The 14,837-nt window shown below is 43.4% G+C and overlaps 2 protein-coding genes across 2 annotated transcripts; one reads left to right on the forward strand and one right to left on the reverse strand.

Annotated features, from left to right (window-relative positions):
* Window positions 1-856: 856 nt before the first annotated feature.
* On the reverse strand, window positions 857-4,410 carry LOC125535216 (uncharacterized protein At4g15970-like). Its single transcript, XM_048698262.1, has 2 exons — window positions 3,816-4,410; window positions 857-1,892 (listed from the first exon to the last, which is right to left on the reverse strand). Exons 1-2 carry the CDS (start codon window positions 4,098-4,100, stop codon window positions 1,041-1,043), a joined length of 1,137 nt encoding a protein of 378 aa, XP_048554219.1. The 5' UTR covers window positions 4,101-4,410; the 3' UTR covers window positions 857-1,040.
* A 7,254-nt stretch (window positions 4,411-11,664) lies between these two features.
* On the forward strand, window positions 11,665-12,301 carry LOC125540713 (basic blue protein-like). Its single transcript, XM_048704294.1, has 2 exons — window positions 11,665-11,905; window positions 11,988-12,301. Exons 1-2 carry the CDS (start codon window positions 11,737-11,739, stop codon window positions 12,194-12,196), a joined length of 378 nt encoding a protein of 125 aa, XP_048560251.1. The 5' UTR covers window positions 11,665-11,736; the 3' UTR covers window positions 12,197-12,301.
* The last annotated feature ends 2,536 nt before the right edge of the window (window positions 12,302-14,837 follow it).

Below are 14,837 nucleotides of genomic sequence, written 5' to 3' on the forward strand. Positions count from 1 at the left end.
ATGCCAACTAGGCAATTTCGATGATGTGTCATAGCATTAAATGAAGAAAAAGAGGATGGAGTATTATATCATGATACTGTATCATAATAAATGCTATGCTACTTTGTGTCATGCATGACAATAAATAGAATGCTATATGATACTAATATATGATACTATGCATTAGGGAGGTAGTATCATACACTACTCCCTCCGTCACGGTTTAGAAAGCACAGTTAGATTTACGTGCGTTTTCAAAATAGACAAGATTTAAGGCGCCAATGCAATTACTCCTACTAGTACTGTATGCATGCGACCGTGTGAATCATACACTGCTCACATCGGGGTGTAATTGATGCATGCATGGTGTGACGTGTGTGTAAAAGCTAGTTTTGCATGCAAGGGAAAAATACCCGCTGGAATCAGTCTTCACCAATGCATGCGTGAGGGCTGCTGCCATGAGGGTTACTGTGCATTGATTTTTTAAACAATTAGGCGCTATGCTATTAACTACGCTGCTATTTTTCAGTCGCATGCAAAGAAAGCTAGAGCCAATCGTGAAACACCTTGGTCCAAGAGATTTCTGATATACGCCCTCTAAACCGTGATGGAGGGAGTAGTATCATATGCATGATAGTACTATATGATACTCCCCATTACAGCCAGCCTTAGGAGGCCTCTCACAGATGTCACTTTTTGGGCCCCGAGAGCGTGCCAAGTGGTCTGCTCAGGCTCCGCCATGTGTCAAGCATTGGGCGCACCCACAGATTTAGATTTTTTTTTTACAAATGGTTTTTTCGGCTTTGCGGTTTTTTAGTTTTCCCTAAGTTTTGAAAGATTTTTGTGAGGAAGCAATGCTTTTTTGCGAGTGGGGTGATAAGCACAATTCTCCTTCTTAAAAAAAACACAATTGTGTTTCCCTAAAAACAGAAACCAAACCCAAAGCCTTGACACGATCTCAGTTCTCTCTATCTTTCAAAAAACTTTGAAACTTTACATCCTACAGAAAAACAACAAGAGAGCACAGTTTGCAATTTGAGTGTTTTGCAACCACTAATCCATCAGTGTATGCACCTCCCGGGCACCCTCCACGAGAAGTGCTCCGTGTTCCCGGCGGCGACGCGCTTCTTATAGATCTTCCAGTCCTCCAGCACGTTCTTGAGATCGAACAGCTTGTTCTCCAGACCCACGCAGCAGTTGGCGTGCATGGTGACGATCTTGCCCAGGTCCTTGCCGTGCTGGCAGAACCCGCCGAAGCGGCCGGTGTCGAGGAACTGCACCTTGGTGCCGAGGCGGCCGGGCACGCCCTCCTTGACGATCTTGTCGAACACGTACTGCTCGTGCATCCCCGGGAACCGCGCCCGCGACGCCTGCCAGTGCTCGTAGAACCCGATGCTGCCGGCGCAGGACCGGACGTAGAGGAGGCCGCCGTTCGGGTAGTTCCCCGGCGAGTCCGGGTCGCCCACGAAGAAGTCGGACGACATCACCACCTGCGCCGCCGGCGGTATGCGCGGGAACGGGTCCCTGAACCACAGGATGTCGACGTCGGTGAAGAGGAAGGTGTAGCCTAGCTCCAGGATGGTCTGCTGGAACCGGTTCCGCTTCCACATCATCTCCAGGTAGTCCCCCTTCATGTACTTCTGCTCCGCCGCGAAGTCCATGCCCTCCACCCTGAACCAGTAGCAGAAGGGGTGCACGGCGTTGCACCGGTCGAAGGCTTTCTTGTCCATGGCCACTATGAGCAGGTGCTTCACCAGGTACGCCGTGTTCTCGCCGTGCTTGAAGCTCTCCAGGAACAGGTCCAGGAACGACCCCGGTGCCGCCCATGCCTCGTTGAGCGCCGTCATCAGCACGGTACGGTCTGCGTTTGCGGCTCGTCGGAGCACGTCGGCGAGATCTTGGGGCTTGTCCTGCTGTTTCAGTGAAATTATTTAGAGCTGATAGATAATTACATAGTTTTTTTTATATAATGATGTTGAGATTACACAAAAAAGAAACAACACATGTTCAAAGTTAAATCATCATCAACTCAACTTCAAGCATAATATAACCTCTCCTATAGTTTTGGCAACCAAGAAACAAACTGCTTTTTGTGGTGAACTATCAATATATCTTATACATATATAAACCCGACTGCTATTCAAAATTACACGCATACCTGAACAAAATTTCTTCTACACAAATATTTCAGCTCCACACAACAAAGATACTATTTTCTATTCTTAATTTTAAATATCCAATTTATTAACAATGATAGATGCATTTGCTAAAATGAAATCATAGTGCACACACGTCGATGCATTTGTGTTCAATTATAAGAGCTGCTCTAAAAAATCCGGAACTCATTCCCATGTATTCGATGTACTCATTTATCTCCGCAACAACACACAAGGGAAATGTCCAGTTTGACTAATTAACTAAACCAGGTATTCATAGCGTCTTTGTTTAGACTGATACAACATGCTAGTTGGTCATGTGAATTATTATGATTGTTTGATCTGTCTGTTTCTATTGGCATCTTGTTTTTTGGGTACCTTTCACGTGGTGCTTCACATTCTTGTCAAAGCCAGAATTTTGTCACCGGTAGAACAATAATAACTCTTAAAACATTGGTGAAGGAGGTGCTAACTACTTTTGTATTAAAAAAGATTCTAGTTTTAGGAATACTTTTCTTTGCATTTTCAACAAATACTCTTACGAGGACATTACTACCATGGATACAACCACACCTACCACTACTTGGGCTACATTTGATCAAGACATGATGGCTAAGCAATGGGGGACATATGTCGATGTTGTACAAGAAGTTCTCTCACGTCGCTTCAAAGGTAAGAGGTAGCGATGAAGTCTTCTATGTACTGTATTCTTTTTTTTAGGATCTATGTATTGTATTCTAGTTTAGACTACTATCATAGTCTTGAGTTCAAACAATGATAACTTCTGCATTCAACAATGAATTAGGTCTCCGACGGTCCCAACCAGGTCTCCAAATTCCATCCGGGCGTGACACAATTGCCAAAGCAGTTCAAGTTGTAACAGAAACCAAGTCAAAAGGTGACGTGTCACCTCCACATGGACCCATGTGCCTTATATAAACCAGGCTTGTGTTCCCCTACTTGGGCATGTGCGATTGCTAGCATGGACTAGACTTTCGTGATCACCTTATGATGCTCCGACGCGATTAATAACCTTTTAGATTTGGTTTAGCGATTTCTTTGTCGCACCTCGGACCGTCCAAGCCATCTCCACCCAATCAACAAAGTATTTCACATTGAAAAACCGGGACACCCATAGTGCTATATATGTCTCTCTTTTTGAAGTATAAATCAGAAAAATTGTAAAAAAAATTAAGGGTGCGGTGTGATATCAGTTCTATCCGCAAGTGGGATTAAGAGTGCTCCATTTATGTATACAAGTGGGAAGAACGAAAGGGTTGATTCTTTTTGGTAACATGATGCTAGTGGCACTAGACGGACCGTCAACATCGGCAAGTGGCAATTAGGAGAACCGGAGATAAGTAAAGCGAAAATAATTCATCTGTCTTACGTGAAAAAGTTGCACTCCCTGTCTAGAAGCAGCCAGAGCCATGTGTTTGGTAAGATGCTCTCCTAATGCTAGGTGTGGGTTATCTAATTACTAAGAAATGGCCAAATGGGTGTGTTAATTAAGTTTCTTAGCACAAAGCACGGAATGACACTTGATTAGTCAACGTTCACTCTGACCAAGCACAAAACAAGCTATGCAGAATATAAACCAGAGATAAAAAAGTTTATGTTTCCTAATTACGTAACATTTTATTGATATAATTGTGTGATATAGCTAAAGCAAAGACGAACCTGTTGCTTGTTCGCACGCATCACGATCTGCCGCTGCTTTTTCTGCTCCGACGACGAACCATCTCCGCCGCCGCCGTCGTTGCTGGCAACCACGCCCTTAATCACATCCTTCTCTTTCACGACGACCTCTTGGTTGGGCCGATCAGCCCCGCCTGCCCCCTTCTCCGGCGCCCACCGTGGCGCCGGCGGCGTCCTCGCGCCGAGGTCGCGGCCCACGGACGTGTAGAGGAGGAAGCAGGCAGTGGCGAGCGCGGCGCCGAGGAGGAGGGAGGTGGCCGACTTCATCGACGACGAAGCGCGCACGCGACGCAGCAGCGAGGTAGCCAGGCTGCCAGACCAGGAAGAGAGACGGATGGTGCTCTATGGCGGCTACGGCTGTGCATAAGGCGCTGGCCGTGGCAGCGTGGGCATGTGCAGGGAGAGGTTCAAGCGCGGCGGCGAGCGAGTTGTCGGGGTGGGGAGAATAATGGAGGCGGTCGTGGCGTGGGGTTGTTGGGATCGGGATCGGTCAAGACAATTGGCGCGAGGAGAGGGAGGGAAGCAACGGCAGGCTGCGTGTGGGAGTGGTCGAGTTGGGTTTGTGTGTGGGTGGGTGCAGCTGTCCATACCCGTAGAAAATTCCAGGGTTGGTGAGTCGCGCTGGCGTCTAGCACGGCATCAGATTATTATTTGTTTTGAACCGGCCGAGACGTTTGTAGTGGCAGTGGCAGACCCAGAAACAAAAATGGAGGGTGATATTTGGTAAAAGCGGAGCTTTTGGTGTGGCGATTACGACAAATCTTTGTTTGCGCTGATATGTGGCTTCACCCGGCATCTCCAAACCTCTGTGCTGGTGGTGAAGCTTGTTCTGCGTGGGGTGATGCTCCAACTGATGCTGTTTCAACGGTTTTTAGATCAAGTCTTAAGAGGCGAGTGGCTCTTGCGCTCTTCAACGCCTGGTACGGCGAGGGCGTTCATAGGTGTCACAGTGTCACTTTCTTTTGCTGTTGGTTCGGTGCAACTTTCAACCTCCGCCAGTCGACATTCAATTGAAGAAAGAAGAAGAATAATGTGCCCTTTAATGTAATTTTATTTTTTTAATGGTCGTTCTACTTCTAGTTGTCTATCCATTGTACCGGCCTTTGTTTTACTCGATATTAAATACATTTAAGATGCACTTTGGGTGTCTTTATTAAGAAAACGCAAGGAAGTCTCACAATATTATAGTTTAGGTGTTTGCAGTAAAAAAGTTATCATTTAGGAAATATATTTCATATTTGAAAAATTCAAATTCAAATAGCCGAGGCAGGAAAGCTGGAAAATAAATTGTATGGCTATTACATTGGGCTCTATGTTAACAAATGAACTATGCTTAGTGTTCATTTATTGGAGGACTTGCAAAAACCATTGGGGTCAGTCGCCCAGTCCTATAGAACCAAATCCACCCGTGCAAATGCCCCTGTAAAAGCACCAAAATTGCATATCTGAATCACCATCTCAGACGTCTAACCATGAAATCTAATTATTTAAAATCGCCCAATGTTGAGCAACAACCGCGTTGAGTGCCTCTAATAAGCCACCGGTTATGACCGTTGTATCTCTCTAATACTCTCCTACCCGACCCCAACACCATGTAGAAACGACAACACTATGCGACTCTGCGCTTTCGCATTGCCATAAAAAGGTCTAACTATGTCTTCTCATTTACTCTCGAGAATGCATCTCACTCAATAAATCTCATTGGGGAATGGTCCAAGAGATCATCACCCATACTATTTCTCAACTTCAATTCCACTAGACTCATCGCCGAAAATATTCTCACAAGATTCTCGATCGGCACTGGTAAGATCAATACCTATTTGACATGCAAGTAGATCAAATAATAAAGAACACACTTTTCTGTTTCAACATGCATAATAGAGAGCTCACCAATAAACGTCATCGATAAAGTTGGCAAGTTGGAACTTGAGCCTTACCAAGCGCTCAAAGTACTGTAGCGACTCAGTCGAGTTGGTTAACGCCTCATTTTTTTTTCGTTGGTTGTTTTTTTATCGATTTTTTGTTTTCACCTGGTTCCTTCAATCATTTCGTAAAATTTGGGAACATTTTATGACCATTTAATGGAAGTGAACTTTTTAAAATAGTTCGAGTTCATTTTTTTTAGAAAATGAACATTCATTAAAATTGTAAGAATTTTTCTAAACCATTTCGTAAAATTCGGGAACATTTTTTAAGATGTGTTTGAACTTTTCTTTTGCAAAACATGAAATTTCTTAGAACTTTTATGACCATTTAATAAAAAATCTGAAAATTTACTTAAAAATGGTTTTCTAGTTTATTTAAACATTTCGTAAAATTTGTGAATATGTTTCATTGATGTGAATCTTTTTTCAAAACTTTGGGAACCTTTTTTGAAACATGAATATTTTCAAAATTTTGTGAACATTTTTTGGAAATACAAATGTGAGAATAAATAATAAGATAAAACAGAAAAGGCAGTAATGAAAAAAATTGAACTGGGACGTTAGAGAAAAAAACAGCAACATTGTTTTTTTTAGAATTAAAAACAGGAACATTGTGGTACATGCTATCGCTAAATGGGCTGGCCCAATATATTTACTCGCGCGCTCTCCCATCTCAACGACCTGACCTGAAGCAGGATCCTAAAAAAAACACATCCTGGCCTGACGCAGATTACTCAAAATAAAAACTGACCGCAAGTTGAGGATCGAATTCAATAAAAAGACTGATACCATAAACCGTTGATGTGCACGAGATTGATCGAGAGAATCCAGCGTACCTGTTCTTCAGAGAGCCACCAACGGCAACTAGCAGGTTCAGTATCATTCCATTGCAGTTTCGATCATTTCATAAGTGTCTCTCAAAAAACTAGCAGGTTCAGTATCATCATTCCATTACAGGTGGATGCCGCCGAGAAGGGGCATCCAAGAACTGATCTCGCAACTTAAAATGGGATAATATGGCCCTTTCCCACTGTTGTATTTCAACAGAAATGAAACAAACAATTAATCCTAGCTGCAGTGTTAAAAGAGTGATAGGTTACATAGATACATCACATGCTGGTCAGCAAAGCAGTACAAACAGTATAGCACCTCAAAACTACCTACTTGAGGGGGAAATAAAACAATTCTTGTAAATACATATCTGTCACAACACATGGCATGGATTTCATCCCTAAAGATATCTACATATACATACAGATGCGGAAAAAAAAAAGAAAAGCCACCAAATACAAGTACCACATCCGATCCAAATTAATTGACGCTGACTTGGTATAACTTTAGTACAAAGTTGTACCGACTTAGCGTCAATAATTAATTCGGACTGGAGGGAGTATGACAAGTCACCAATAAGCCTCGGCAAGAGCACTTGGTACAAGCTAAATCATGATATTCGAATTTTACTAGTCAAGCACTCGGTACAAGCTAAATCATGATATTAGCTGGGCATGTGCAGCAGGAACAACCAAACTTGAAGAAACTCATGCTAAAGAATTCAAGAGCTTCTGCAATACAAAGATGACAATTCACAATTCTTGCTAGTAAATGGTATATTTAGAATTCCTGTTAGAAGCACGGATACATGTTTAGAATTCCATTTAACTCAATTTTTGCTATAACTTCCAAGATAGCTTGATATCTATTCCACCAATGCGTCAATCAACTGCTGAAATGAAAATTAGAACTAGTCACAACAAAAGCCACCAGAAATACAAGTATAAGAAGTCACAAGGAAGTTGTTGCCTCAAGTTAGCAGATCTTGCTAGTAAAACAATAATATGTGTGAAGGGATTCTTGTTAAAAAGCACACATGCATGTTCAAAGATTCTTGTTAAAAGCACACATGAATGTTCAAAGATTCAATGAGCCATAGCTGCCAATGCAACATAGCAGTGTTCCACACAAAGTATGCAGCAGATGGAAACAAAAAATATGCAAACCTCCATAAAACTCATTAAACTCCTGTATCGCGCCAATAAGTTCGACGTATCTGAATATCACAGATTCATAGGTGAGAATTCCCTCAAATTCACATCTCTGCAAGTGAAATCACTATTCCCCTGAACCCGTCTGTGTACCATTCTGAAATCTTTGCCAAAAAATGTTCTATTTGAAAACAACATACTGAAGCTTGAACTTGCTATATAACCGAATGTTCTGAAACGACAGTAGATTACACGATTCATGATATTTGGCAAAGCAGCAGGCTCACTATATCATCTAAGCATTGACCACTCACTACCTGAGACAATCTGGCAATACATTCTTCATACAAACCAATCAAATCAAATACATGATTTGATTCCCAACTTTCCATGATCAGTCAACATGAATGCGTTCGACACCGAGCACGACAACCTTGCAGCTTACACGTAAATCTCCCCTGCTGCTGCTGCTGCTGCTGTTGCTGTCACAAAAGCAGTGTGTTAGTCTACACCAAAGCGACATGTTAATCTTGTGCAAATCCTACCCTTTTGGTGCAATGCTTTAGGATGCAACTTGTGCGATTCTACTCTTCTAAACAACCAATTGAAAAACGCAACAAATTTCTTGCAATAAGGTGATTTATACTCTGAAGAAACTGGAACATAGTTGACACTTGACATTTTCAAATTCAGTTTTCTTGCAACAATGTGATCTCTTATACGACCATTTTAAGAACTGGACGTAAATTGCAGGTAAGAGCAAGACAGTACCGCCGAGCTACACCAGATGCAGAATTAAGGCAAATAACTATTTTTCTAAACTCGTCGATGTCCAGTCAAGCAAGGGACCAACTGCCTAACATTGTGAACTGGAATACAACTATATTTCCTTACAGAGGGAGTAGCAAGTAACTATATCACCACTAAAGTTAGGTCGGGAACATACTAAAAAATAATTAAGCACTTAAAAGCTGATTTATATTATTAGCTGTGCACGCAACAAAGAACAACAAAGGTTGAAATAAAATAAAATTTGCAACCTAAAAGACAAAGAGATTTTACAGCGAAAAGAACAAGTTTATGACGGGATCCTTGTTAGAATCACATATGCATGTCCGAAAGTTCATTTCATTCAGAGTTTATTATGATTACTTCCCAGAACTAGCAGTCCTGTGTTTTTCTCTCTGTAAATAAAGAACACAAACGGTAGACACAAATTAAGCAATGGGACTTAGAAGCAAAGATACCATAGCAGTATTCCATAGAAAGTTACAACAGATGAAAATCCAATCTACAACAAGATTCATTATCTCCAGATTTGTAGCAATAGTCTTAAAGCACCTAAAGGTTTGTATGAGCATAACCATTACTTAATATACAAAGGCACTATCTTCCAGATTTCAATGCCAACTAGATACTTATTTTGCATCAACAAAGTAACTAATAATTGTAAATTCATACCGACAACTTTACATTCATTTCCGCATACGACGAACAGCTGCAGATTTCAGTGAGAACCTTCAACTTCATGCCCAGTGCCCTCATCATCACCAATCAAACACGGAGGCCAGGCCATAATATACGGATAGGCACGGTCATGAAATGTCCCATGGATCAGTAACTCAATCTCCGTGGTCCCCAATGAATGGTAGAATAACCAGCTGCGTTGTCTGCCAGCAGGGGTTATGCATGTCATGTACAAGTACACACATCCAGACCTAGCTTGCACAACTCTGAGTTTGCCCTCCGATTCCCCGGTCGTCCGCTCAATCTGTGCGCTCAAAGAGGGTATGAGCTGCTGCACCCAAACCCCAATTCCATCACCGTCCACACCACGGATCCAAACATGGAGGTGAAAATCATCAGATGCATATAGCATGCAGAGCTCTCCATCCTTAGTGTCCCCAACGATGAAATCGACCTGCCCGTAATCAATTATCCATGAGGGTAATGAGGGCAGATCCAGAGAGGAGACATCCATGGTGGCTGTGTTTATCCTAATCACACGTCTGTCCTCATAGAAAGGGCAGTAAACAGAGCCATTCACCAGCGCCCCAGCACCGTAATTTAGGCCGTACTCACCGCCGATTTCCACCCACGGGTGGACACCCAATCCCTCGTCGCCGACGAGAAGACGGCGGCGCGAACCCTAGACACGTCGGCGCCGACGCAGACCACGCCGAACGACCTGGAGCTCTCCTCGGGACACAGCAGATGGAAGCCAAGGAAAACGAAGCCGGTGAGGCTCCCGACCGCGACATCGTCGGGCAGCGAGATGATGTCCGCAGCCCAGGTCATGGGATTCACCGCGGCCACGGCCCAGAGCGAGTTCCACATGAGGATGTAGCCGTCGCGGCAGTCCGTGACGGTCCAGCACGTGCGCGCGCCGTCGTCCGGCGGGAGGGAGGTGAGGAAGAAGTCGCCGCGGCGGAGGGCGGCGGAGACGTCCGGATCTGAGCGGCGCAGGGGGGCGAAGGAGGGGGCGGTGGTGTTGTCGACCTCGAGAAAGATCCCGAGGAGGAGCGCCGGGTGGAGGGCGCGGAAGAGGCGGGAGGAGCGGACGGCGCCGAGCCACGAGCGGCAAGTGAGCGCGGCGCGGACGAGGGCCGGCAGGTTCGGCAGCCGGAGGAAGATCTCGAGGAGCTGGTCTTGGCCGAGCGAGGATATGTGTTGTGGTTCCGTCGCCAGCGGTGGCGAGGGTGGTGGTGGTGGCGGCGGCGGCAGCGGGGATCAACGGAGGTTTCGCTGGCGCAGTCGCCGCCGGCGGCGGCAGTTCGCTGCTCATTGCTCGTGAGTGGAGTGAGCGGAGATTCTGGACCTGCAGTTGTTTATAGTACGAATGGACAAGCCCATTATAGACTTCATGCTTTCAGCCCATGTACGCAATGGTCCAAGTAGTCCATATAAATTTATTTCTGGAGCCCTATCCTATGAGCACTCCATCTCGAGATAGTGAGTCGGCACAACATGTTAAGTTTGAAGAACTCATCATAGACATCCCATAGTTGACTAGAATGTCCTCTACCACTGAATGAATATCATCGGAAAGTTTGAAATAAATTCAGAAAAATACGAACAGTAGACTTGAAGCTTGGTGGGTTGGTTTCATCACAAGAAACCTGATCATCTGGGCTACACTTAGTTCGCACTTGCACATGCATCTTAGAACCATAACTCACATAAGGATCTACAGTATAAAGCAATTATTCTTCGTTAGCACTGCTACATGATGAGATGGTATAAATGTTGATTGATCTTTCTTGAGTGAATCTGTATTTTGTTCCTTACAAGTGCTCAACTGGTTGACGGTAAAACATGTGGCATATTTCACCATTCAAGAAGGGAAAAATCATATAATAATTTAAAATAAAGTTAATCTATATTTTTATTTCCAACATTCCAAACTACCCTAGTATAAAATTCTTATATGAACCTGACACGTTATTCAAACTCCATTTATTAGAATCTTTATGTCAATGTCAACTGATTTGGGTACACAATTGCAACTCATGGTTTCCGACCATCCTTTGTTAGCACGTTTTAAATGTCGACCTTAGCAACCTCTGTGTACTAAAGATATTTCTGCATTCCAAATTTTGGGTTACTATAAATATATCATCAAATACTACTAGTATACATAAATATTTGACATACAATTAACACATGTAAAAAAAAATTCACTCTATCTTCAAGAAGGAAATTAAAATGCATCCTCATCCATTTGCATTGATAGGATTTGATAGTCTACAAATTAATATTGCACATCGGATTCGTCTCATTTGAAGGAATATTATCATCACTATTTATTTGAGAACATTAAGAATTACCTTATTAGGAACAATACTCATAAAATACTACTAGCCGATGAGGCCTGTATATATGATAAGGAGACGTCCTTCACCGAATGCAAGCAATCAATTGGGGAATCGACTACTGTTTCATTTTGTTGTTCTTGTGATCTACGGTAACGAGAACAAGTCGAGGGAAACACCATTGATGGCACGAGGAACCATGGTACCCACCCTTCTGGTGCTGCTTCTGGCTATTTTTTGCGCGACCACCGTCGTCCACAGCAAGGAATGGATCGTCGGTCGCCAGGACGGATGGTTCTTCAGCATCTCCAATTGGGGGGATGACAAGCCAATCAAGGTTGGCGATGTGCTTGGTGAGAACTCTAAATCAAGTGATTAGCTATTTTTAATTCTGATATGTAATCTTGTGTTTGTAACTAATACTAATGCATGCAGTGTTCAAGTACAAGGCAATTGCACACAACGTGGTGCAGGTCTCAGAAGAAGACTACAACGCATGCACGGTCTCTCGCCCATCGCCGACCTACCGCTCCGGCAATGACCACATTAAGGTCACCAGCAGTGGCAGATTCTTCTTCATATGTTATGTGAAAACTCCTTTACACTGTGAGAATGGCATGAAGATAGCCATCACTGTCCAATAGATATACATGATCCCTCTTATGATACGTACATATGCGTGTCTTTGTACTAAGTCTTTAAGGTGCGATCTCATGACAGGATGATGGCAGAAGAAATAAATTGATGCTTGGCTCAAGTCTCCTACGTGTCTTGTATCCTCAAGATGTTTATTTCAAGACTGATTCATTGTGTATTCATGACACCTTGCTACAGCAACATCTATTGTTTATTTTTTAGGGGACCAATATCTATTCGGAAGAGCCAGTGGAACCATACCACTAGTTGAAGTATAGTTGGTTTTCACTTTAAGTGAAACGTCGATGAATTCAAGTAATTTTAGTGGACACCGAAATATTTACCTTTTGGACAATATTTTATCAATTTTAGCAATACACAGGAATTCAGATATTTTTAAAGTTTCCAAATATTTTGTTGAATTTCAGGTGAATGTTTCAGCCCTCTCGGCAAAATGCAAACTAAAAACACTAAAACTCACAGTGTTTCTGTGATTTCGGTTGTGGTGGTAATATTTCTGAAACTGAAAGTAAAAAAAAACACTAGATACAAGTTTCTTTCAATCTATTGACCATACCTTGCGAGGACATCGTCGATCCGTCCAGGACAAACAATCACACAAGCACGAGCAATGACACCTAGATTTGTTAACGAGACTCACCAACATGGCTACATCTTCGCAGCATGACTACAGGCACACCTCCCCATGTACCAAATCACATGATACAATCTACGATTAGCCTCCAAGGCCACGAGACAGTGCTCCGACCGCCACAGCGGGTCCGGCCATCCCTGTCACGGATGCCTGGACTATCCCTCTTGTGATTTCTGTCTTAGCCTATAACTTATGTCTAGTCTATTTGGCTACCCGTGGTGACTATATATATATATATATATAATAGTCTCGGGTTACACATGTCCGACTCAAAGAACTAACCTACCGCTAATTACAACTTACAAGACCAACTGTATCACAACCTATACACTGAATATTCGTCGACGTGGCATAAAAGGCATGTAAAATGGGGTGAGAGATGTTAGAGACGTATAAAAATAATATAAAATGACATAGAAAGCATATAAAGTGATAATATAATAGCATTTAACAATCAAAAACTATAGACACGTTAGAGATGTATCCGTGATTTATCTATAAAACAGGCGAGAGCCTATTTCGTTAGAGAACCACTGAAATTACCACAAAAAAGATCAGAAATACATGAGCACCTTTTGCAGAAGAAAACATTCAAATTTATCAAAAAAGTTCACAAGAAGTATAAAGCACCCAAAATATAATAAAAATTGCATCGATGCCTCTGGATCACCGAACAACCACTACCATCGTCAGAACGAGCCGCCGACACGCCACTGTTGCCACTCCCCTGTTGGAGTCAGCCTGACATTGTCAATGACAATCGGCAAGTCTTCGTGCACTATCCCTAAGGAGTAGCGCCCTGGGGCCGTTGTCACCGTCGTTGAACCCTTGAATCGATCTGAAGTATCTGACATCGTATCTCGCCGTCGCACACGCGAGGAACCCTAACCTCACCGTGCCATAGAGGAAGGGAATTTACACTGGAGCTCTGTCGGTTCTGTAAAGGCAGGCGAACTCAAGGAGGATCGGAACCCGAAAGACTAACTCATAGGAGAAGCGCCTCCATCTGCCTGAACGCTGCCCCCCCCCTCCCCCGACTAAAACCCTAACTTAAACGAGTAGTGGGAGCCGAGGCACTGGAAGTCACCTCCCAACCGCTGGCTGCCGGAGCGGCGGGTTAGAGGGGAGGCGAATCCACGGACTCGTCGGTGTTACTTGGTGGGAAGGTGTAACCTAGCCGCCGCTAGGGCCTAGGAAAAAAACACTTCATGTTTTGGATCTTGACATGAGGTGGACACAAGCCAAAACACAGACACAATTTTAAAAATCTGCAACAATAACCAACAAACAATAAGCCATAACCAGAAAAATAGCAATTACAACAGCACAAAAATCTAGCAATTCATCTCCATCTCTCTCATTGTATCTTCTATCTGTACGGCAATAGCACAACACACAAACAAAGGAGAGCAACATCAAGATACAACAGAGCAAGCAAAATTGCTTTATGCTGAGCATATAAGAGAGTATACAATAGTTGCTGCATATGAAGCATCTGTTTATCTCTATACCCCATCCAACTCCGTCACGCCTGGCCGGCGGCTGCGACCTCGCGTCCAGCGCATCCACCTTTGTCGCTCCTCCACCAGGGGCCAAAAAATCCATTTGCTAAGCTATAAAACACGAATATTTCATAAACATGAACACAGAGCTATGATTGGGGAGTTGGGAAAGGCAAACAAAGTAAAATTGGAACGAAAAGATGTAGAAAAAGGAAGAACGTCACTAATCAAAGAACAAGCTAGAGCAGCCAACAACGACAAATAGTACGTCAGTTGTTCAATCCACAACGGGAGCAAAGCAAAAGTCAGCAATCACGAATGGAGTGGAACCTCGTACTCGAAATCGCCATGGAAGTTGCAACAAAAACCCCGAGAGAATATCCCGCTCCCCCTCACCTCCTCTCTCCCCGTTGTACAATGGCTACTTGGCACCAAGTGAAGCATCCGGAAATGAAACTTATAATATAAAGGCAAAAAAGATACCCGCGACAT

This window comes from Triticum urartu, chromosome 2 (genome assembly GCF_003073215.2).
Source record: "Triticum urartu cultivar G1812 chromosome 2, Tu2.1, whole genome shotgun sequence".
NCBI lineage: Eukaryota > Viridiplantae > Streptophyta > Magnoliopsida > Poales > Poaceae > Triticum > Triticum urartu.

Coding starts and splice junctions, on each gene's coding strand:
- LOC125535216 (XM_048698262.1), bottom strand. CDS start 4,100: ATGAAGTCGGCCACCTCCCTCCTCCTCGGCGCCGCGCTCGCCACTGCC. Junction 1,893..3,815: donor TGCGTGCGAACAAGCAACAG/GTTCGTCTTTGC, acceptor TCACTGAAACAG/CAGGACAAGCCCCAAGATCT.
- LOC125540713 (XM_048704294.1), top strand. CDS start 11,737: ATGGCACGAGGAACCATGGTACCCACCCTTCTGGTGCTGCTTCTGGCT. Junction 11,906..11,987: donor CAAGGTTGGCGATGTGCTTG/GTGAGAACTCTA, acceptor TAATGCATGCAG/TGTTCAAGTACAAGGCAATT.